The 25738-nt window shown below is 36.2% G+C and overlaps 1 protein-coding gene and 1 non-coding gene across 5 annotated transcripts in view; one reads left to right on the plus strand and one right to left on the minus strand.

Annotated features, from left to right (window-relative positions):
* The window catches only part of NNT (nicotinamide nucleotide transhydrogenase), a 106463-nt gene that overhangs the window by 17192 nt on the left and 63533 nt on the right, over positions 1–25738 (minus strand). For all 4 annotated transcript variants that reach the window (XM_006166939.3, XM_006166940.3, XM_006166941.2 and 1 more), the window contains exons 14-19: positions 24230–24425; positions 21596–21829; positions 19199–19359; positions 15742–15921; positions 7064–7223; positions 4394–4475 (exon numbers count right to left, since the gene is read on the minus strand). In XM_006166939.3, coding sequence (XP_006167001.1) covers positions 4394–4475; positions 7064–7223; positions 15742–15921; positions 19199–19359; positions 21596–21829; positions 24230–24425 — 1013 coding nt within the window. The remainder of the gene's footprint in view (positions 1–4393; positions 4476–7063; positions 7224–15741; positions 15922–19198; positions 19360–21595; positions 21830–24229; positions 24426–25738) is intronic.
* Positions 7461–7525, plus strand: LOC114005757 (U7 small nuclear RNA). The gene has a single exon (XR_003547584.1). It is a non-coding gene; the product is annotated as a U7 small nuclear RNA (small nuclear RNA).

A 25738-nucleotide genomic window follows, 5' to 3' on the forward strand; every position in this document is an offset into this window, starting at 1 on the left:
TCTTTCCCTGTTTCTCTCTCTCTTTTTCTTTCCAGTGTTTGTATGTGCCCTCTAGCAATAACTTTTTTAAAATGATTGATAAAAAGGTATAACTATACATTAACATGAAAGCAATACATAACATCAGTTAGTTAACCAAAGTAGCTGAACAGTGTTTTCATAAATTCAATGACTTCTTTGATAATGCAAGCAATAATGTTTTATAGAAAGAAAATAAAGCAGTGCTTAATTACAAACAAACAAAAAAAGAAAAAGAAAAGGGAAAAAAAGCACACCCCTTTCTAAGAATTACTCATTGGGAACATTTTCTATGCTGTGTAATAAAAAAATCTATTATATAGTCAACTCAAAGACTGAGAATTAAAAAGAAAGAATGTCTGCGTTCCTATAGTCTAAGATCATTGCTATAAAATGCACACAGAGGTCAAGCATACATTAGGTGAGCTGCACAGGCATCCTAGGCAACCAGAAAGCAACGGTACCTTGGCCACTAAAGAAAGTCTAAGTTACTGAACTTGCATGATGTTCTGAAACGAGTTCCTGTCATGGAATGTCATGTACTTCATTATATAACCTCAGCTCTTTGGGAGCATGTTATGACTATGGCCAAAGTAAAGGAAAACAGGAGTGTCTCTAAATCAATCATGAGCCATGAAGCCAGACAGACTGTATGACAGATGCAATTTTTCTTGGCACCACTTGGGCATAACTAATTGATGACAATCGTATGTCCACGCTGGCATGTTTCCACAGGAGATGTGTGCAAATATGTCACTACATCTGGATGCTAGGCATGCTGGGGTCCTGAGGCAGAAAGACCTACGAAAACCAGAGGCCCCGCAGCTGTACTCAATGAACACCGTGGGAGCTCCACAGAGTGATGAAAGGCCTAAATTACCACAAACTGTAAATACAGATTTATTTCATTAAAATACGAGGTAACTGCTACAGTCATCTCTTGTTCAAACAGACATTTGCCTCTTTAAAAAACAAAAAAAGCTAGAATCTATATATATATACATATTTCTAAATCCATACAGAAAATTTGCATTTCAATGACTGCTCTTAAATTTTAAAAAATTCCATGCAGAAGCTAGAAAAGAAAAAAATAAGATAATCTACTGTCATCATGTTAGAATAATCCTCTTCCATTTGATTCAAATGTGACATTTATATAAATTACTACCAAGCTCATGTTGAAAATTCAACACATTATGGTAGAAAAAAATCGTAACATATTAACATATAATTTCACCTTTAAAATTAAAGACAGATTAATATAAATAGCTAACTTTTCCTAACTTAAAAAGAGAAACCAGACTGAACAATAATTTTATCCTGGGACCAGCAGGTGGTATGGTGGTTAAGGTGGTAGACTCCCACACCCACGATTCAAGTCACGAACCTGGCAGCTTGCTTTCTCACTTTCCCTCTCTCTCTCTGCCTCAAATTAATAATAATAATAATAATAATTAATAAAAATGAATAATTTTTAAAATTTTTAAATTCTTATCCTACATAATTAGTTAGTAGATTCATTCTTTAAACAGACAAAATGATATAAAACAAAGAAAAGCTCTCTCATAAAAAGCCTTCTATTTTTTTCATAAAATTATCCAATAATAAATCATTTATATGGACTAGATGGTGGTAAAATGGTACCAATACTGACCCAACATGAGAAGTCCTGGAATCACATCCCCAGGCCTCCCTCTAAGCATGTGCATGGGATCCAGGATGGCTGAGGCTGAGGGTGGAGTGCAGTATGAGGACCTTTTTAGGAATGCCTGTTTCTCTCTTTCTCTTCTCCCTCCCTCAACAACTACATATTTTTTAAATTGATAATTAAGATATTTTTAATTGATAATTAATAAACTCTTCATCCATGTGTAAATATTAGGTCATTGAGAAAGTCAAGATGTAAAAGTGTCAGGACTTTCCCGACAACCTAATGCATAAATCTCAAGCCAAACAAATGCTTTTCCCATGCGATGTGGCAGAAATCATCTTATATAGCAGTTTATACTATATCCTCATAGATAAAATTCTAGTTTTAATCAGAACATAAAAGAAAAGGTCATTTGTCTTATCACTTTCCTGTTCAGATCGTTTTTCTCCACCTCTCTTATCTGTTTCCTTTCACATCCTGTCTTCCTTCAGGCTGTCCAACAGCTTCTGATGCTTTTCAACGCCTCATCCAACCATCCAACATTGGACTGATTTTTTTAAAAAATTCTTTTATTTAACTTTATTTATTTATTTTAATTTGACCAGAGAGGGACAGAGAGGGAGAAAGTGAGAAAGCAAGCCACCAGGTCTGGGACTTGAACCGTGGTCGGCCATGTGGGAGTCCAATGCCCTTAACAATCACACCACTTGCCAGCCCCAATGTCTGTTTATCTGAGGCTTATCAATGGGTAACAAGAGGTATGTCAAATTACTCACTCCCTTCCCTAGGGATAACTAAAACATAAAAGTCACCTTTCTCTCTCTATTTGATTATGATTGCTACTCATCTTCTAAACACTTATGTGGCGATAAAAGGCATTATTAATACATTAGACTTTTTCACATGTGGATTAAATAAAGAAAACACTTCTTTTAGGAAATCATAAAAGGTTCTTTCCACTTGAAGATCTGCAAATGGTCCCAGTGGCAAGAGTACAACTAAAAGGGAAACACAGGTTGAACCTACATGGAAATAAACATAAGTAACTAAAAGGGTCTAGACTTCTTATGAAAACTCAAAAATACAAAGCTACTGACTTTTCTCATCTTTTATCTTAATTACACCTAAGATTATCACTAAACATGGAAATTTTCCATGATACAGAGATGTTGGTTCTACCGTAAAATGTTATTTTGACTGAAGATATATGAAAAAGACCAACTTCAGAGTATAAGAGGAAGAGTGAGGAGGACAAAAGGGAGAAAGAGAACAAAGAGTAAGCAGCTGACATAACTAATGACACAAAGACACTATGGGGTCCCCAACCCCCAGGCCACAAACCCTTGAAGGTTTACAACCTGTACACACACACACACACACTGTGCAGAGCAGGAGGCAGACAGAGAGCAAGCAAGCAAGGCTTCGGCTATTCACAGCCCATTGCCACCTAGGCTGCGTCTCTTTTCAGCTCAGCAGTTGTATTGGATTCTCATGGGAGCACGAATCCTATTGCTGTGTGATTGTATAATATATACTGCAGTGTGGTAGGGTGGAAATGGGGTGAATGGTGGATGTGTGCACTTGGGTCATCCTGGGACCATCACCCCACCATTTGTGGACTGTAGTCCATGAGGCCAGTCCTTGGTGCTGGAAAGGTTAAGGACTGCTGCTACAGGTAACTCCCCGATTTCATCATCTAGTCTCTTTCACACCTCTAATAGCTAGAGCATTCAAGCCAAAGATCAAGATTCTGCATCCAGCTGGCACAGATACTCTAACTCTAAGCACACTGTTAGGTTTATTTTATCATCTCCCCCAAGACAAAAGTGTATGGTTGACATCTAAAAGTAATTTTTATTAACTGACATGAACATCCTGGTGAAGAGGAGAAGTATATTTAATGAGTAACATTATCTCTCCAACCAATAGCGCTATGTCTGTGCAACTGCTAGTGAGCCAGAGTCTCAAAAATAGGCGATGCACAGTACTGCAAGAATCAGCCAAGTTCGATGGCCAATGACCCACCTTTATATTCCTCAAACCCTTTATCAAGGGATACCTAGAAATTTGAGACTTCCTGGTTTTACCCTTCTACTCTCCTCCCAAGAGCAGAGTCTAATGCTCACGTGGCAAGAGGCAAGAAAATTGCTGTTCTAATCCCTATTTCAAAGAGTATGTGTCTTTAGAAAAAGACCATTTCGGTGGTTTTTTTCACTCTGAAAATATGAGAACTAAATCAGCAAAACAATACCAGTCCACAGGTTTTTGTTTTTGTTTTTACTAAATCTTCAAAAGACTGCTCTTTTGAGGCATTTCGTTTCTTTAGTGTCCCAAGAAGATAAAACTTTATGTAGTTCAAATGTTTTGCTTGACCTCCTTCCTCAAATCAAACCACAGAGAAACAAGACTTCTGGTTTTCCCATTAATAAGTATCCTAGAATTTGGAACAATAAAATTTCCTTTTCTAAAAGGAAGCTATCTTAGAGTTGATGCTATCAGGCAGAGACAGTAAACACTAGGGAAGATGGTAGACTAAAATAGTGTTATAGGGTTGTCAGGAAAGTCATAACTCTTTAGCATGTCATGACTTTCCTGACAATCTAATATTTTACAACTCCATTTCTTTACCTAGGATTGGACACCACTTTAAGAAATAGTCTTCTTAAAAGTTATCTATTTCATTTTCGTCACACGCACGGCAAGTCTCTCACTGCAAACACTTACCTGACCTTTTTCCCTTGTTCAGTGAGCATCTTTACCAAGTCGGCAATGGGGTACTGAGCTTTGGCTGCACAGAGACCATAGCCTGAAAGAACATCAATACAGAAGAATGCATATTATATTTTGAAATTTTATGAACTACAATTTCTCTCTTAATCAAAACAAACTTGGGAACCAGCAGTTAGCGTAATGGCTATGTCGCTGGACTCCCACGTAGTCGACCGCGGTTCGTGTCCCGGACCCGGTGGCTTAAAACTCACGCCGGGCGCGTGTGCGTGCGTGCCCAAGATCCCGAGAGGAGAATGGAGGAGAAGGGATTGCGGCGTGACCATCCCCCCTGGGGGGTGATTTCTCGCTTTCTGTCTCTTTGTCTCTCTCTGTCTGTCTGGCGAGCGCACGCGCCCTACAGTGAAAATCTCTCAAAAAAAAAAACAAAAAACTTGTATGCCAACATTGGTAATCAGTTAAGAGGACAAGGAAATGAAAGCAAATTTGTAACTTTAAAAAATATTGGCCTGAATTAGAAATTCAAAAATATCCTTCCTCTCAAGATTCCATAGTGGGAAGCTATGGAAGTGGGTACTGGTTAGCCCCTCCCACATACCACACACTCACACTTGCATGTACTTTCTATTATTAGTATTATTGCTGTTGCTCTCGATACCTCACTCTCTCTCTCATGTTTTTAAACCATCTTCATATTTCGCTTTGATGACACTGCAGTCCTGTAGGTCCCCTTCTAACTTTGTTACTATTCTTCCTCAAATTCCTTCAGTAGTTTTTCTCCTATGTTCTCCTCCCTAAATGACAAAGTCTGCCCAGGTGAAAACTGTGCCCCTCACAATTCTTCTCGAACATCTCAGCTCTTCCCATAACTTCCACAACCATCTGCTGACCCCACCTCCATACATCTGAAGGTTTGAACTTTAATTGGAGCACCAGTATAGAATGCTCACTGTCCCATCTCCATCTCGAACTTTATGTCTCCAAAGAAGGACCAAAAATTCTCCATAATTCTGATGTTATTACAGGTATAACCAGGAACTTCAGTCATCTTCTTTCAGCTTTAACCCCAGTATTCCATTCATTCTACCCACACAAGGAACCCTCCATCTGTCCTCACTTCTCTTTTCTTTCTTTTCAACTGCCAGAGGGTAAGTGTGTTTGCCAGAGAAAGAGAGAGAGATACAGAAAGGGAATTCCTATAGGGAATGGTCACACTACAGCCCCTCTCCTTCATTTCTCCATGCTGTCGAGATTTGCCATATGCCTGGCATGTTTTCTAAGCCACCAGGACCAGGACTCAAACCATGGTGAACCACTGTTCCCTCTACACTAAGCTATGGGGCCAGCCCTGTTCCTGCTTTTCTACTCCATTTTTCCAAATATCAGGTTTCTGCTCAAGCTACTCCTTCTGTCCTCCACTATTCCCAATACCATCTATCCTCTAAGACTCAAAACAAACCAATACTTCCCTCCAATACTTCTTAGGTTCTTTGTGAAAGAAAAGTTTATATAGTTCAATTGAGCTGTTACCATAATGCACTTTACATTATTTATCTACAATCTGACCTCACTAGAGGGAAAATGCCCAGAGGAAAAGAGCCTGTGCTCTATATTTACACATTTCCACTCCAGTGTAATGTTCTCAACAGATTAACACCAATGCCGCTTTAGCCAGGACAACACATCATGCAAGAAAGTCTTATGCATTACAGTATATTTAGTTTATCTGCTTCCATTCACCAACTGACAGTAGCAGGCCCTTCTTTGTGATAGCCCAAAACCCAAGTTTATGTTTCAAATGGCCCTAACATGTGCTACTGTCCCATATTAAGAAAGCTTGTATCTTAGAATTCACTTACTAATGTTTATTTTTATCCTCAATATTCAATTGCACTGATGTTTGTTACTTTTATCTTAGCATTTAACTGACCAGTAAACTAGCCATATGTCAAATCAGATTTTCTTTACAGAAAACTCCCATGATAGTATGAGAATCAAAATCCTCATCTGAAACAGTGTATTATGGCTCATAATACCACAGCGTTCTGTGATAAGAGTGAAGAAGAACTAACCTAACGATCAGAAAACTGGGAAATTCAGGCCTGAAGAGATAAAATGACTTGGACCATGTCACGTTGATGGTTAGCGACAAAATTAAGAACGAAAATAAGAAGTTGTAACTCCCACACCAAACTCTTTCTCCTAGACCAGGTTGCCTCATCTTATTTTAAACCATAAGATTCTTGAGGGTTTTTACATATTTATTTTTAAAAAGAGATCAAAATTGCCAAGTGAGTCTAATGAGTGAGCTAGACACTTTCATATGCCATACATAATTCAATCTTAAAAACAGTTATTCTAGAGGGAAAAAATCAAGACTCAAAAATAATTTAAGCATGTGCATGGTCTCATACAAAGAGCTGCCTAGAACCCACAACATCCATTTATAGAATCTCTATGTGATCCCCAATTAGCATAAGCCAATATTTTCCACTTAGTAGTCATAGTGCTACTATGTTTTTATTGTGCTTTGAAAAATAAAAAAGTTTTCATTATATTTTTTCCTGTTTTAAGGAGTTGTTTTAATGTAATCAACTATAGCAGCTATTACAGGTTGCTTTTTTTTGTATTTTTGCTTTGTGTGTGTGTGTGTGTGTGTGTGTGTACCTGGAGTAATAATAATGCTATTAGCTTCTCGGATCATGTCAATTGCATTGTCAAGGTTGATTTCTGTATGTGTGCCAGAAATTTCCATGGGTTTTCCACCAGCTGTTGAAGTGGTACCATAGCCTCCAAGAATCACATTAGCCAGGGACCGATTCATTGCCTAGAAAACAAAATTATCAGCTGTGAGAGATTAATACACACAACTAGTACAAATGTTATACATGTAATTTTCAGAACAATTAAAGAAGATTTATTTCATCATTTAAACACTTTAAACAGATAAATCTGAGTCCCCTTGCAAAAATTATTTCAAAAATTTCAGTGACAGATGACATCTGAGTACCACATCTTTTTTCCTATAAATTTAATCGATATATTTTCAGTCAAAAACATTATAAAGTGTTAAAACCCCTTTAGAATTTGGCTAGCAGGTTTTCCAATTTTTACTAGAAATCTACCCCCACACACAAAAAGAAAGTAAATAAAAACAAATTTTAATTGGAAAATTAACAGTAAAAGTATGAAATTAATGAAAACTTGGGATACACTTGGTTTTCACTGGATGCTGATTGAGCAGTTTCTGCCCCCATATTTACATGTATTTCACCAGACCAAAAGAGAATCAAAGACAATGACGAGAATAAGAAATTATACAAAGCGATCCCCACAGATTTTTCAGGTAAAATTCTGCTACCACATATCAGCAGTCAAGAGAAAACCAGGACATATCAAAATGATAAAGATCCATTTCAACTAGCACTCTGCTGCCCTCTGCTGTCAAGAAAAAAAGTAATATGGGATTGATACTGTCTCATTTTCCAAATTGATTAGAACTCCATGAAGCTAAGTCATAATAGAAGAAAACAGATTCATCATTAGGACCCTGAACTATTTCATTTCCAAAGAGGTATATGAATAAGGTTATATACTCTTTACAATTTACACCCATTCTTTTAACTAGAAAAATAACCTCAGAAGAAAAATAAGAAAAAGGTAGTTCCCATCACATGGTCATTTACAGTCATCCGAGAATGTACCACACAAATGCGACAACTGAAATGAGTGACAACATCTGCTCTGGTTTTGAAAACAGTTCATTTGTAGATTTCTGGAGATAGGGTGGTAAAAGAAAATATGCTTAATGTTTTGAGTAATCAAAAGCATTTAAGAATTCAAATCACTGTACATGGCTGAAGCAGAAAAAAAAATCCAAAAAGTTAGTAAAACCTATTTTAAGGATTGTAATAAATGTATCTTTGATCCAATGTGCCACTTAAAATACTATAAAGTGTCAAGCTAATACTCTAAAAAATTGCTTTATTACTGGGACCAGCAGTTAGCATAATGGCTATTTCACTAGACTCCCATGTAGTTGACTGCAGTTCGAGTCCCGGACCCGGTAGCTTAAAACTCACGCCAGGTGCCTGTGAGTGTGTACCCAAGATCCTGAGAAGAGAATGGAGGAGAAGGGATTGTGGCATGGCCATCCTCCCTGGGAGGGTGATTTCTCGCTTTCTGTCTCTCTGTCTCTCTCTGTCTTTCTGGTGAGTGCACGCGCCCTATAGCAAAAACCTCTCCAGAAAAAAAGCTTTATTATTGAAGAAGCAAAAAAGCAAAAAGCACCCAGAGACCTTCAATGATAAGCACCATATTAGGGAAAAAATATGACACCATCCCCAATATGGCACAGTCTGCTGCCAACTTTGTGTAGATGTTTATTTTATTGCAGAAGTGCAACGCAGGCAGAGGAGGGAGAAAAAGGAACACAGAAGATGAACAAGAAGCCACTCTTTAATAAAAGCGGCCTATCAATAACATAAGTTGCAAAGCTGATAAATCAAAAGGTTGTCAGAATTAAAAAAAAAAAAAAAAAACTTTTTTTCAACCTAAGCTCATATATCAGACATAACATTTACATTTTACAGAGACCAAAGTCTGATAAATTCATCTCAAATTATTACATATAAAATAAATCCTGGAGGGCCAACAGGTGACTTGGTATTAAGGTGCTGGATGCCACATGGCTAACGCTGTGATTCATGTCCTGGACCTAGAGGCTTGAAAAACACACTGGGAACATGTGCGTGCATGCCCAAAATCCCAAGAGGAGGAAGAAGGGATTGTAGCAAGGCCATCATCCCTGGGGGGGGGGGGGGATTTCTCACTTTCACTCTCTCTCTCTGTCTCTCTCCAGCAAGGGCACACACTCTATAACAAAACATCTTTAAAAAAAAAAAAAAAAAGTAAAAATAAATCCTGGATATGTTTTTGTATATATTTAACTGATAAGAAGGTCAAAATTAAGAGAGTAATAAAAAGCAATACTTCTAATTAAATTCATAAGCCCAATTTGACATAAAGTTTCAAATTAACACATTCTCATTATTTTAAATCCAAGGTTTAATGAAAACCAAAATAGCCATATCTGAGAATTCCCAAACATTCAACTTCCATTGACTTCGGTGAATCTTTTCTAGTTTTGAATTACAAGATTCTGAAACTCAGTTACCAAAAAGTATGTCCTACCTAACTTTTGACCTTAAAAATTAATTCAAAGGACTATTTTAGACACTGGATATTGCTACTATAGATAACTCCCTCCCCCACCTCCTCCCTCCCCCAAAAAATCAAATAGACAAAGAGACCCTATTACCTCTATCACATAGTCCTGCAAAAGGACAGATCACAGAGAGACGTGGAGTAGAAGAACAGATATATAAGGGTACAACCACTTTAGGCTATAATGACTTAAGCTAAGCCATTATTTTCTCCTATAAAACTATTGAATAGTAAGTAAAGCTGAATGAAGAAAAAGGAAAGAATTTCTGAGGACATTTAATTAATGTGTACCCACTTCTGATGGCATCTTGGGAGGAAAAAGGGAACCACACAGTAGTTTAACAATCAAAGACAACTTGTTAAACATGTATCCACAATTACAGCACCATTAAATTAATTCTATGTGGTCTCTTAAAAACTAAATTATTTTTCATCTCTAAATTTACCATTGCAACATCATATTTTCAACAAATGTTTAGTGTTTCTGACTTTTGGAAGTTTTGGTTTTTTTTTTTTTTTTGGTTTGGTTTGGTTCGGGTTTTCTTTCTTTTTTTCTTTTTCTTTTTTTTTCTTAAGTTTTACTGCTTGCTTAAGTGATTAATGAGACTCTCCTGTGACCACTGATCCACAGATTGAAGAGTTCCCAGCTTCCGAGACAAAGAATTTGCAACACTATCCAAGACTATTCCTTTTAAGTTATTAAGCTCTATAATGAAAATTGCATTTTATATTAAAGAGATCCTTAACTTACATAATTCCAAGCATACTGTGAGATATAAATGTGAAAACAAAGAAATATCATAAAATAGACAAATTCAAAGCAATAAAAGTCATGAATGTCGGAAAAGTCATGATGTATTTTTTCTATGTAAAAATGTGTCATGACTTTTCCAACAACCCAATACTAGCATGTCTCATGGCAATACTTCATAGGTACTAATTAACTCAAAGGGGAAAAATTATTTTTGATTTGGCTTTTGACAACACCCACTTCATTGTGTTCTATTTTCATTTAGAAACCAGCAGCAAGGCACAAAAGTAAGGAAACCTTGTCTGAAGACACTGTTCCACTGGGGCAAGACCCCTTTTTCCCAGGCAATGTGGACACTATCACCAGCAGATAAACTTACAATTATAAAGAAGTTAACCTGGATTTCAAGCGATATGTGGACAGACAGCACATCATTCCTCTGAGCTGGTTGTTTAGAGACAGTTTTCAGCTTTTACAATACTGAGAGTTATGTAACCATAACATTGGGCTCAGAGGACACCCAAAAGAATTCTTTGTCAGAACAAAAATTCAATTTTAGGGATTGCTGGATAGCCACTTGGGGTGCATTCCATTCCCTCTCGCATAATGAAATTATTCTGTTCTGGTCTGGGCACGCATGTTTCCTTCAATCAATAATAATGAAGGTCAACATACTGGTACCAAATTAACTCTAGTATATCTGCTACCATAACCTCTCTGGAAGAGACTCTGAAATATGAAATGAGCTAAAAAATTCATCTAATGTTAATTTAACAAACTTTATATTCACTTGAATGTGCCAGGTGGTAGGCCAGGCTCCATAAACACAAAGGTGAATAACAAATGGTTCCTCAAAGTTGCTTCTCAGTAAAATGAGAGTAATATTTCCTACCTCCAGAATTAATACAAGTATTAAATGAGCTAACATCCGTAAAACACCCAATGTAAAGCCTATATGACTATACTAATGTCCCAATTTTGAGTAGCTGTTTCATTTTTATTCTTATTCTGAACTACTTGGAGCTGCTAAGCACAGTCATGAAGAGATAATTACTTATGATACAAAGAAGCAAGAGCTACGAATCAAGCAAGGTTAATGTAAGGAAGTCAAAAACCAGGAGAATTTAAAACGAAACAAAATTTCTATCTTCAAAATCTAAAAATATAACAGGCTTGTTTTTGTTGGTTTTGTATTTGTTTTGCATTAACACTGAGGAGCAGAGAATATGTAGTAGAACAAATCCCACTGTGGCTCACTAATAAGAGCTTTGACCAGTGATCAATTGTGGAGATCAATTTACCAATATCAAAAGGCAACAAAAAGATAATACTCCCCTTTACCAAATAATTGCACTTTTAAAAATTGAACATAAGAGAGACCAGCAGTTAGCGTAATGGCTATGTCACTGGACTCCCATGCAGTCGACCGTGGTTCAAGTCCCGGACCCAGTGGCTTAAACTCACGCCAGGCATGTGTGCTTGCGTCCCCAAGATCCTGAGAGGAGAATGAAAGAGAAGGGATTGCGACATAGCCATCCCCCCTGAGGGGTGATTTCTCATTTTCTATCTCTCTGTCTCTCTGGCGAGCGCACATGCCCTATAGCAAAAAAAACTCTCAAAAAAAAAATTTAACCTAAAGAAATAAAAATGCAAAAGGAATAGTGTAACTGGGAAAAAAAAAAAGAGTAAGTCTAATAACATGGTTTTGACAGATTATGGTATATCTATGTGCCATAATAACAGATGCTAAAAATTGTTACAGTAGTTAGGAAGTTAAACAAAAATATTAAATCATTCATTAAATAGAATGTATTTAAACATATGCATATGAAAAGACTAAAATTTAAATATTAAGTGTTGACAATTGAGTGGTAATTGGAGTTTAGATTATTTTATTTTATTTATCCTTTTCTATTTCTTCCAAATATTTTACATTTGTAATTGAAATTGTTTCTAAAGTAAAACTTGAATCGTCCTTGAATCCAAATTAACACAAATCTGCTATTACAACTAGAGTATTAATTTAAGCCAATATATTTATAATCTCTGACAGCTCTAAGAATATCTTGTTAGCTGCATATAAAATACAGGAATAAAAAACATCTATAGTATGATGATAAATGGCATGCTCAAGGCAGTGGAAATAGAAAAGAAACAGAAGAATTATAGAAAACATATCAAAAGATAGGAAGAATAGGAAAAAATAAAAGATGATATCCCTTCAGAGATACTCCTAGAAGGCAATCCTTTCAACAAGTCTCTCTTATTGAAGAGTCTACCTTATTCTAATTACTGTTATGGAACTCTTACTATAAGTTGCTGTGGTTAATATAACATGTCACTGGACTCCCATGCAGTCGACCGTGGTTCAAGTCCCGGACCCAGTGGCTTAAACTCACGCCAGGCATGTGTGCTTGCGTCCCCAAGATCCTGAGAGGAGAATGAAAGAGAAGGGATTGCGACATAGCCATCCCCCCTGAGGGGTGATTTCTCATTTTCTATCTCTCTGTCTCTCTGGCGAGCGCACATGCCCTATAGCAAAAAAAACTCTCAAAAAAAAAATTTAACCTAAAGAAATAAAAATGCAAAAGGAATAGTGTAACTGGGAAAAAAAAAAAGAGTAAGTCTAATAACATGGTTTTGACAGATTATGGTATATCTATGTGCCATAATAACAGATGCTAAAAATTGTTACAGTAGTTAGGAAGTTAAACAAAAATATTAAATCATTCATTAAATAGAATGTATTTAAACATATGCATATGAAAAGACTAAAATTTAAATATTAAGTGTTGACAATTGAGTGGTAATTGGAGTTTAGATTATTTTATTTTATTTATCCTTTTCTATTTCTTCCAAATATTTTACATTTGTAATTGAAATTGTTTCTAAAGTAAAACTTGAATCGTCCTTGAATCCAAATTAACACAAATCTGCTATTACAACTAGAGTATTAATTTAAGCCAATATATTTATAATCTCTGACAGCTCTAAGAATATCTTGTTAGCTGCATATAAAATACAGGAATAAAAAACATCTATAGTATGATGATAAATGGCATGCTCAAGGCAGTGGAAATAGAAAAGAAACAGAAGAATTATAGAAAACATATCAAAAGATAGGAAGAATAGGAAAAAATAAAAGATGATATCCCTTCAGAGATACTCCTAGAAGGCAATCCTTTCAACAAGTCTCTCTTATTGAAGAGTCTACCTTATTCTAATTACTGTTATGGAACTCTTACTATAAGTTGCTGTGGTTAATATAACTAATAATAATAAATGAAGAAGAAAAAGAAGAGCAATAAAAGAGACACAGATAGATTTGGGAAATACCACTAATAAATGTAAGAATCTAAAGAAAACTGCTTTTAAAAAAAGGATAAAGACAATAAGGTACCATGAGGATATTTCAAGAGCTAGATACCAGTCTTCTTCCCTTTTGTGTTAGTCTGCCACTGACTTTGTGAAAATCCTCCTGTTTAATGTTAAAAATCGATTTTCTGAAACCCACAAGTAATATGACGATCTGCTGCCCCCTGCTGGTCATTTAATTCACCTACTAAAAACGAAGTCAGAATAAGGGTTAAAAGTCCATTTTAAGAGAAAATTATCTCTATTACAACTGGCTAAATTTTTTTCTTCCTCACAAACACTTGTATTTAAAAATCCCAACACCTGATTTTTTCAACCAGGACATACAAAACACCTTTCCAAATTCCCTGAGCAACTCAGGAGATTTAATTCAAAAACCTCTTAGCCTATTTGGAATTTAGGTTATCAAACCCTTTGCTTTCCAATATAGCAAAGAAAGAAAAATCTTTTTTATTATAAAAAGACAAAGAACCAGCAGGTGTCTAATGGTTACATCGCTGAACTTCTGTGCAGTTGACCATGGTTCGAGTCCCAGAGTCACCGGCTTAAAACTCATGCTGGTACATGTGCATACATGCCCAAAATCCCGAGGAGAGAATGGAGAAGGGATTGAAGCATAGCTATCCCTTCTGGGGATAGTGAATTCTTGCTTCCTGTCTCTATTTTTTAAAATAATAAAATAAATAAATAAAAAGATCATTTAGGGACCAGCAGATGGCATTGTAGTTAAGGTGCTGGATCCCACATGGCCAACTCTGTGGTTCAAGTTCCAGACTCAGCAACTTAAAAAGACACTCCAGACACATGGATGTGCGCTCAAAATCCTATGAGAAGAATGGTAAAGTGATTGTGGCATGGCCATACCCCCTGGGGAGCGGTGATTTCTCACTTTCCCTTTCTTTCTGTCTCTCTCTCTCTCTGAACAGCACAAAAAAATAAAAAATAAAATTAAAGCAACTCCAAACATTCCAAACTACAACAAGATTTCCAATTAAAACATCAGGAAAATACTGAATTGTAAAGTAAGAATTTTTTTTAACATATTACAATAAAAGAATGAAAGTGGCACAAATATCCCTTTTCTGTCTAAATTATTTAAAAGTGTAAAATAATATTCTGATTTCACTTAGTTTCATACACATACTTACACAGCACTTCAAAACAATTATATAGAGAACATCTACTACTTTTGAAACTTGTCTAGTCAAATCTTTAATTGCAGGCTATCTTGCCATCAAGAAAAGAATTAGAAATGAGAAGGAAGCTAGAACACATCTGTGTTGTTACGTTTTTAGGTTCTGTTTTTTAAAAACTCATGCTGACCATAAAACTTCTCATCGGGCACTCTCACAGATGACCAGTGGGAGTATAAATTTTAGAACAAGCTTTCCAGAAACATTGCAAGAAGTAGAAAAAGCCTATAAAAATGAGCACGCCCTTTCACTTCTAGCAATATCTCTGACCATGTAATCAGAAATGGTAAGATGTACTTATGTACAAAGAGAAATCAAAATCAAAGCACCTAAAATACACATTATTAGGGAAAACTTAAATTAATTTTATATATTGATAAGATGAATTATATAAAGTCTTTTAACATAATAGTCTAAAAGCATATTAATGGTGAAAATGTCTAAAATATAGTATGAAAGATTTTAAGACTTGAATGTACAACAATACACAAAATGATCAGGCAAGTAAATACACAGATAGGTATTACACAAAGAAAAAGGATGGGAGGAAATAACCCAAAACCGTATGTGTTTATCTCCTGATGGACAGAACATTATAAAATGTGTATCTTCATAGGTAACGTTCACAATTCTATACAGTTGGGTTCTTTAAGAGAAATCTTGGAAATGTATTTAAAAAAACACTGTATTTCTGCCAGAGAGGATTAAAAATTGACATTTTTACTGCAAATTTAAAAATGGCAAGCACATCCATGTTTTCGGAGCACCACTTCCTCTTCTCTCAGATACGTGTTTCTTACCACACACATGATGTATGACAGGATAGCACCGGAAGAGCCGATGAGCGCACCCACAATGGTGAGCAGGTTGTTGTTCAGCAAGAAGCCCTCAGCACACAGAGCCCAGCCAGAGTAGCTGTTCAGCACCGTGATGACGACAGGCATGTCAGCACCCCCAATAGCAGCCGTCAAAGTCACTCCCTAGGACAAAAACCAAAGCAGAACTCAAAATGGGTAACATACAAATAAAAACTCTTAATTTAACATCTTGGCTCTTAACGATTCTGGTTTTCCAACACATACAGTTACATAAAAGTTCTAACTCTGGGAATGGCTGAGTGTCTCCTATCCAACCAACTTCCCCATAGATGTAACAACTGTAAACTCTGAGCCATCCCCAATAAAAGTGAGGAAAAGCAGGCAAAAACTGGAGAAAGTTCTACTTGAAAAAACAAAAAACTAAGTAAATTTCCCAGTTTTTATGGCTTTAGACTGAAGGGAGGCCCACATCGACACTAATGGGAACAGCTAAAACTAAGCCCACAATCTCTCTGGTTGGAAGATCCCAAGGATAGTGTTTGGGGTGACTAAGGCAGCTGGAAAACCAGAAGGAGCCTACCAGGGAGCAGACTAGAAAGAAGGAGCTCTAAGCTCTGAGTATAAACTCAACTCGCATATCTGGCTGACTCTCAGGCTACAGGGAACAGACTACCAGAGAGCCTGTAAAGGACAAAACAACAATGGATTTCAGCTGCACCTCAGCCATAAGGGAGCCAGAATTTGACATCTGAGTCCAGCCAAGTTAGCTGCCTATAAAAACAAATAAATACAAAAAAAAAAAAAATTAATGTCCTTTGGAGGAACACGATCAAACCCAAAGTACCTATAACATGTCATGAACAATGCCTAAGATACAGTCCAAAAGAATTAAATACAGGAAAGGGAAACGGATGATGTGAAAGAAGATTTTTGTTTTTTATCCCATGTACTCTGACATTTTTCCTGTTTGTTACAATGTAAGTGTGTGCATGTATTTACTTAAGACAAAAGCAATTAAAATAAATTCAAAATGTACTTGTTCTTACTAGGATAGTCGCAAAGGACTCATGAGTACATTTTAAGTTTTATAGTCACTACTTCTTAAAAATAATTCTTAATGTTTTATATTTCTTTACTATAAGTTTGATTTTGAGACTTTTAATTTTTTTCTGCTTTATTAGATTAAAATTATCACAAGTATTTTTCATCTCCTGGGTCATGGGAAAAGTCAGGACACACTTTGGTATAGAAAAATACATCATGACTTTCCCGATGACACAATATATAAAATAAAACAAAAATCAGTACTATATAAGCCAGAATAAAGTTGAGTCATAATTATTCAAATAAAAAAAGAATTTTAAGTTACCTCTCAGGATTCTAAATTTCCATGTTGAGGCCCAGCCATGGTGGTACAGGTGGTAGGATACAGCTGGTTGATACTGGAGCCAAATAGAAAGGCCCAGGGTTTGGATCCTGGGCTGACCTAATGCTGGGTATTCATAATCCTAGCTGATTGGAAGACTGGGGAAAGAACAGCAGCATGCCAAGGCCATGTCAGGGGTGTCTATCTCGCTCTCTTTCTCTCCCTCTCATGAAAGAAATACATTTTCTGCAATGAAATCATAACCTAATTCTTATGATCACACAAAAATAAGTATCATTTTTTCACTGTAAATCTTATGCTTCTTAGTCAAGGAGCCAGGAGCAATGTGAAAAGAAATTATTATACTTCTATATCCAACTTTGTGATAGGTACTATAGATATTTTTTAAAAGAAGTATTTATTTAATTTTATTTATTTATTTATATTTAATTTGCCAGAGGCTCACGTGAGCTCACCAAAGAGAGACTGAAAGAGAGGAAATGCGGAAAGTAAGCCGCCAGGTCCAGGACTTGAACCACTGTCAGCCATGTGAGAGTCCAGCATTTTAATCACCATGCCATCTGCTGCCCCTATAATATTTTTAAACTTAAACTATAAGGCCTGCTCTGTGGCCTGGTGAATGGAGCAGCCAGATCCTACACAGCTGACTGTGTGGTTTGAATCCCAGACATGGTGGCTTGAGAAACATGCTGGGCACCTGTACATAGATGGCCAAAATCCAGAGGGAGAGATGGGGAAAAGGCATTGCAATGTAACCATTGTTCATGAGAGTTGCTTAAACACACCAGGCAGTGTGCATGCGTGCCCAAAATCCCAATAAAAAAATGGAAGAAAAGAGATTACAGCATGGCCATTCCCACTGGAGGATGATTTCTTATTTTCTGTCTCTCTGTCGCTTCCTCTCTCTCTCTCTCTCTCTCTCTCTCTCTCTCTCTCTCTCCAGTGAGTTCATACACCCTATACAAAAATCTCTCTTTAACAACAACAAAAAAAAATTCAAACTGTTACATATATAGACAAGTAAAACCTACTCTGGATGTAAATATTCTACATGCAAAAATTACAAAGAGGAAAACCAACCCTATTATGAAAGGCTTCACTGATCTTCCTTCCTGAGCACCCAGGGCTTATTAACTGCTTTCATTTTATATATTTAGTAGACCTGGTGTTATATATTCTAATGAATGTGAAATCAGCTAATGGGCAGAGACCATCTTTTTTAAATTATTTTATTTATTTTATTTTATTTGTTATCATTATTTTTTTTTTTATTTTAACCAGAAAGAGAAAGGGAAAGTAAGAAAGCAAGCCACCAGGTCCAGGACTTGAATCATGGTCGGCCACGTGGGAATCCACCACCTCAGCCACCACACCACCCACTGGCCTAGAGATCATCTTACATGTATTTATAAACCCCAGAGCACTATTTTGTAGGGCTTGTCACACACTAGGCGTCTGACGAATGAAACTGAAAACCTGGGCTTTTTAAAACTCTTCATCTACACCTTGATCCAGTGGAGAAACTATAGACAAATAAAGGTTTCCCACGTGGCAACTTTGAAATGAACAATTAAGTAATGAGAAAGGTGGTTCTATTCTTACACTTTTCTAAATTGTCTAGGTTTTTTGTTTGTTTGTTTTTATTTGTTTGTTTGTTCTTCCTATAGAGCACATGTGCTCACTAGAGACAGACAAAGAGAGAGAAAGTGAGAAATCACTCCTCCGGAGGGGATGGCCATGCCACAATCCTTTCTCCTCCATTCTCCTCTTGAGATTTTGGGCATTCACGCATACACACTGGATGTGAGTTTCAAGCCACCGAGTCTGGGACTCAAACTATAGTTGGCCATGTAGGATTCCAGCACCTTAACCACTACACCACCTAATGGCCCCAAAGTTTTCTAGATTTCCTAAAAGATGAACACATAACATAATTTTAAAACATTTTTATTCCATCAAGTGTGTCTTGAAGAGACAGAAATATGATTAGACTATAATTTAACAAAACATCCCCAGTTCCTCACTGTGTGTTTTTCAATCTATGACTCTTACCATGACAGCAGAGAGAGCTGACACAGACCCCAGACAGGTAATGCCAGTGGTAAAGCTTGGGTCCAACATGAATGGGATCATCCCACCTACACTAGCAGCCAGCAAGCCTGCGTTGAGTAAGTGTCTTCCAGGAAGTAGGAGAGGGGCAGACTTCAGTATACCTAGAAACCAAGCATATGGTATTCAGAATCTAGAATGTGTCATAAGAAACCTCTTCTCATATAGCCAAGTGTATACCATTTCAGCCTAAACTGCCAAAATTTATATTAGAATGGTAACACTGTATTTAAAACATATTTTATATCACCAGATATGAAACATGAAAGCAAGTTGGAGTAATTAACATAACAAACATTAATGGAGACAGAAAAAGTATGGTTCAACTTAACTGTTCTTTTCTCTACTTTGATCACATAACAATTTCCTTACTCTTTGTCATAAAATCTTAAAAAGTGATTTTTTTTTTACTGTATGACCAACACAGAAGTTGTTAAGTGTGGTTTTATTTATTTAAAACTTCAATACAGAGTCCTAGTACATTAGCATTTTTGATTCTTTCAACTGAGCCCAAGGGAAGAGAACCTTTGTTTGGTAGTTGTTTCTAAAGACAAAAGCATGAGACAAGAATGTTTCAGTCTTAAAGTTCTTTTATAACTAAGATTCATGGAAGATCCCCAATTAATTCTAATGACTTTATTATTGAGAGGCAAGACCAGATTTTAAATCACAAACGTAGTTTCTCTAGAGACTCACTTTTTTGTGAAAACACTGAAAGAACCCAGTAGAGTTTTTCTCTACTTCCATTTTCATGACCAACTTCAACAGTAGCAACAGTTGCCATACTAGAGCTCCCAAAGTGTATTTGTTTTCAAAATGAGTACTGTTTATATTCACACAAACATACTCAATAAGACTTTCTATTCTGTCAAATGCATAAAGTTCCTTTCTGTGAACTCTATCCAGACACCTCTGACCAGAGATTATAAAGATGTTATTTTGCTCATATGTATTATCAAATGTCAACTAGTCTCTGCAAATTTCTGTGCACTAATTTTTTCCATTAGCTGTCTCTAGAAGAAATAACTTCAAAGCATTATAAGAATTTAAGGATCAGTAAAAGAAAATCACTTTTATTGGGAGAAAAACACTCCTGTATATTCTTTTTTAATTTTTTTAAGTTGAAAGCTTTTCCATTTTTATTTATTTATTTAGATTTTTTGCCAACAGGGCACATGCACTCATTGGAGAGAGGGAAAGTGAGAAATCAACCTTCCCCAAGGGGGATGGCCATGCCACAATCCCCTCTCTTCCATTCTCCTCTCAGGAGCCTGTGCATGTACATACATAGCTCTCCCCCCAACACACACACACACGCCCAGCATGCCCTCCAAGCCGCCATGTCTGGAACTGGAACTGTGGGAGTTATCCATGTGAGATCCAGTGCCCAAACCACCACACCACCTGCTAGCTCCTTCTCATGTATATTTCCTAATGCTATAGAAATATTCTTCACCTACCAATATTTTTATAAAAAAAAAAAAAAAAAACATGATCCACTTGTTAAATGATCACATAGGAAAAAAAAATCTTAAAGTCAAAAAGCAAGTAAGAAATTGGGGAAACTATCTGAAACATATATGAGAAGAGATAATATTATTAGAACATAACAAACTTATATGAGTTGATTAATAAAATTACCCCCCTCCACACACACAATAACAGGCAAAAAAACATCAACAGGCAGTTCACAAACACACAGAAATGGCCAATTAACACACAAAAGAAATGTTCAACCTCACAGTTAAAGAGATGGACATAAAAGCACATGGAGAATTAGTCTATGTCTTAAACATTCTCCAAGAAATCATAAAGTATTCCAGCACTCAGGAGATTAGAAACACCCCACATGCAATCTGCATGTAAGTCCTACTGGCTCTGCTTTCAGTTATACTGAGAATCCACCAACTTCTTGCCACCCATTGCCTGCAGAGTAAAGTGAGCTGCCATTCTCTCTTGCTCAGATTATTGCCATAGTGCCCTTCTCAGCCTATGCTTCAAAAATCTATACCAATAGAGCAGATAGAAAAACCCTTTAAATATAAGATCATGCCACTCCTTTGCTAAGAATCCTCCAAAATCTTGTTAGTTCACTCAGAGCAAAATCCTCAATCTTCATAGTAGTCTGGAAGGACACAGATTCCTCCTTGAGCATCCAGCTTCGACTCTTGACAATCTTTGTTGTGTTGTGCTCCAGCTATAAGGGATCCAAGGTTGATCTCCTTAGGACTTTTTTTTTTTTCTATTTCATTTTCTTTTAGGTATTTTCTAAAATTGAAATGGACCACTAAATGCCCTAAACAATAGATATCTAGCCCTACTTTATGTTGAATCACTTACCCTGCAATTTTCCATAGGCAATAAGAGATCCACTGAAGGTGACACCACCTATGTAAGTGCCGAGGTAGGCCACGATCTTGGTGAGATTTGCTGCTGCATCCGTAGCAAAATGTGGATATTCTACAATGTACTCGGCGACGCATGTGAGTACAGCTGCCAAACCTACTAAACTGTGGAAAGCAGCAACTAATTGAGGTAAATCAGAAATCTGGATGCGCTTGGCAATCACCAATCCTGTTGGGAAATGACAGTCAAAAAGAAATTGAAATTTGAGTGACTTTTGAGAAGTAACCACAATAAAGATCAAACTTAAGAGTTTCTATCATCATAAATAATAAATTTTACTTAGTTCCTTGTATGGGCTAAATATTTTTGACAGAGGCTGTATAAAAGCCATATATATCCCCTTTCAAGACAGGGGTTTTCTCAACACACCTAACAGCCCAACTGCAATGATGCAGACTCAGAGCCTCAGTGCTTTCCTCTTCCTCTCACAAACTCTGGACACGCCCCTATTCAAACATTTCTCCGAGTTACTTAAAGCTCCAGTTAAGTCCTCTTAAGTTCTCCCCACTGAGGGAATAACTCAGGCCCTCTTATCTATAGTCAATGCTTACTTCTGCGCTCACGAGAAACAGCAAAAATCTGAAAAAGCCATAGGTTTTATAAGGAGGTGAATACAAAACTCTAGGTCATAAACACACCAATTAGAAGACTCTGAAGGACTTTCATGGCTGTGGGTAAATGATACAGAAGTAGGACTCAGAATATTTGCTAAAATCATGTCAAAGTTTTTTTTTACCATGAACCTACAGCACAAGCATTTATTTTCTTGCAAATGTCTTTCTAGGGATTGTCAAGAATAGACAATGCTTTCCTGGGGAAGTCTGAAAAAAGGCCTAAATCCAACATTACACTGGTAAAGATTAACAACCAGTTTGGGAAAAACATATATGCACACATAAATACATGAGTTTTTACTGATATAAAGATGTGTAGCACATAATTTTCAAATAACATACACAATTCTCTTTATTGTAAGTTCCATATAGCTAATTGACTTCATAGAAAGCTTTTGTTAATTTTGAAACTCATGTTTCTGTAGCCACCCTAGGATCTTCAACTGATGAATGAACATTCTTCTAACATAAATGTTGGTTGATATTTTTATTTTGGATTAATAAGTTAAATCAAAGTGAAAGAACAAAATGTAGGTGAGATTTTCACTCCTTTACCATGTGAGTGACTACCAAATCTGATAACAGTTTTCAAATATTGGGAGAATCTTTGCTCAACTTTTTGTGCTATTTCCAGTGTAATGTGAATTTTAAGTTTAAGTTACATTATTAACATTTATCCATCATTTTCTTTAGTCCGGACAATAAACAAAACAATAAATCAAGTCCAAATTTTTAGTTAATTACCATGGTGCAAATAGTACTACCAAAGCCAATTTCAACCTACCAATGTGACATCATTGAACATAAAACTGGAAACGAATGTACAGTAGCCCACCATTGCTTACTGTTTTTATTACATAAATATTGGGGTTTTGAAAAAAATCATAATACATTTTTGCGTAAAAAAAAAAAAACAGAAAAAAATACATCGTGATTTTTCTGACAACCCAATATAACAGATATAAATAACTTCAAGAGCATAGATAACAAAATTTAGTAAATTATTATAAGTAATAATTTTTTAGTATTATATAAATTAATTTCAAGTTTATAAAATTTAATTTTTTGGAATTGTTCTTTCAACAACCAGCTCCCAAAATTCCTGAAAATGTATCAGCCCCAGCAATGTTAACGAATCAAATTAAAGCTGGTTTTCCTACTGACACATTTCTTCAAGTTTTTAACAGATCTATGATGCACAATCTTCTGCTGTTATTTACACCCAGCAGAACAAAAGACAAGTTTATATTTTGCACATAAAAAAGCATTCCAATCCCTCATTCTATAATCAGCTAACTGGACACAGTCAGTAAAGGAAAAATAAGGACTGAGTAGCCTACTCTTTTGACTCAGTTGGCACACAATGTTTTCAAGTATTTGTATTTGAATGAGAATTATGCTGTGATGAATTTTAAACCAAAGCAATATTTACCAAAATATTTTCCATTAAGGCAATTTAATTCCTTTGTTCATATGAGTCTCAAATAGAAATAATATTTAAAAAGTGAAGAGCTATTAAAAGGTCTTACTCCTAATAAATATAGGTTGAGCATTCCTAATCTGAAAATGTAAAATCCAAAACACTGCAAAATCTTTAACTTTTTGAGCACAGACATGATGCCCCAAGTAAAAAAATCCACATTTCATGTGACAGATCATTATCAAAACATGTAACACAAAACTATTATATAAAATTACCTTTGGGCTATGTGCATAAGGTATATATAAATGAAAATGAGTTTCACATTAAGATTTAGGTCCCATGCCCAAGATATTTCATTATGTATCTGCAACATTCCAAAATCCAGAAAAGTCCCAAATCTGAAACACCTCTGATCCCAAGTATTTCAGATAAGAAATACTCAACCTGTACTCTGAAATCTCTGAGCCTAATGGTGTCCAGGTGTTTGAAGGGTATAGGCTCACATAAAGGCATGAGCCTACGAGTACTTACCAATGGTACCCCCCAAAGCCATTGCTCCAGACATCTGAGTTAACAGTTCCGGGCTTGGTTGTAGGCTTCCAAGGGTGGCTGCCAGGCCTCCAGAAACCCCAATCATGCCCAAAGCATTGCCAAGACGAGCTGTTCCCTGGGTAGAAAGGCCAGCCAGGGCACCAACACAGCACAAGCCCGAGCCTAGGTACATGATCTTTCCAAAGGAAAAGGGAAAAAAAGAGAGATTATTAAAACCTTCAGTCCACCAGCTTAGAGAGAATCTCTCTTCTAAAAGCATGATTCGCTAAGGACAATTTTAAATTCAGACAACAGAAGAACAAATACGAGCTGTTATTTTAATATGTCAATATATTTCCTATCCATTAAGAATATTAACATATTGGGGCGAGCGAACGGCATAATGGTTACATCAGTGGACTCCCTAGTAATTGATCACAGTTCAAGTCCTCAACCTGGTGGCTTAAAAACTCATGTCAGGCTCATGTGTGTGCATATCTAAAATCCCAAGAGGAGAATAAGGGAGAAGGGACTGTGGAATAGCCATCACCCCTGGTGGTGATTTCTCACTTTCTCTCTGTCTGTCTCTGTCTCTCCAGCAAGCACATGCGCCCTATAGCAAAAAAAAAAAGGAAAGAAAGAAAGAAAAGAAAAAGAATATTAACATATTACATACTTTAAATACCATTTGCAATTATACCTTTATGTAAACTGATTTCCTCTGGATTTGATATTATACAGAAATATATATGTACCTAAAATTAAATAGAGTCATTTTGGGACTTGAAAATAGGAGACTTGAATGAATGCCATTAAAGAGCCAATTCCTGACTCTTTTAAGTACCAAGAACCATGCCATATATTACACTATACTTTTGTGATAACTTAGTCTCCTGAGATCCACAGAACGAAAGGATCATTATGCTTATTTTACAAAAGAGAAAAATCAAAGTTTATAGAGGTGCACATTTTCTCCAAGGTCAGTCAGTTAATGACAAATCGGGAGGTAAGACTGAGTCTCTCTGACCAACTCTGCTCCAACTCTTCCTGAAAAAGATGCTGTTTATTTGACAAATACTGCATGTTAGGAACACAAAAGAGACCCAAAAAGTAGTAAGCTTTTCTGCTGTCAGAGGGGTTGCAATGTAGTGATAGCCATGGAAACAAGGGAGTTCAGAACAAAATTAAGGCCCTGTTATATTTCAACTCGGAACTTTCAAAGTTCAAGTTGGTTATTTCTGTTTTCTAAACATTAATTTTTAAACTATCTTTTGCTAAATGAATTGACACCTTGGAAATAACATATGATGTGCTAGATTTGTCAAGGAAGACACCAAGTAGGAAAAGGACTAATAGTGTTTAATAATAAAATTTTTCAAATTGCATGATTATTGTACCCTACAACAATCTAGTCAGGTACATAAATAAGATACTAATAACCTTCTCGACTTTGCTTGGGGGAAAAAACATTGGGTCTAACAGGTAAAGCCATTTGCACACTCAGCAGGA

This window comes from Tupaia chinensis, unplaced genomic scaffold (assembly GCF_000334495.1).
Source record: "Tupaia chinensis unplaced genomic scaffold, TupChi_1.0 Scaffold144378_1, whole genome shotgun sequence".
Taxonomy (NCBI): Eukaryota; Metazoa; Chordata; class Mammalia; order Scandentia; family Tupaiidae; genus Tupaia; species Tupaia belangeri.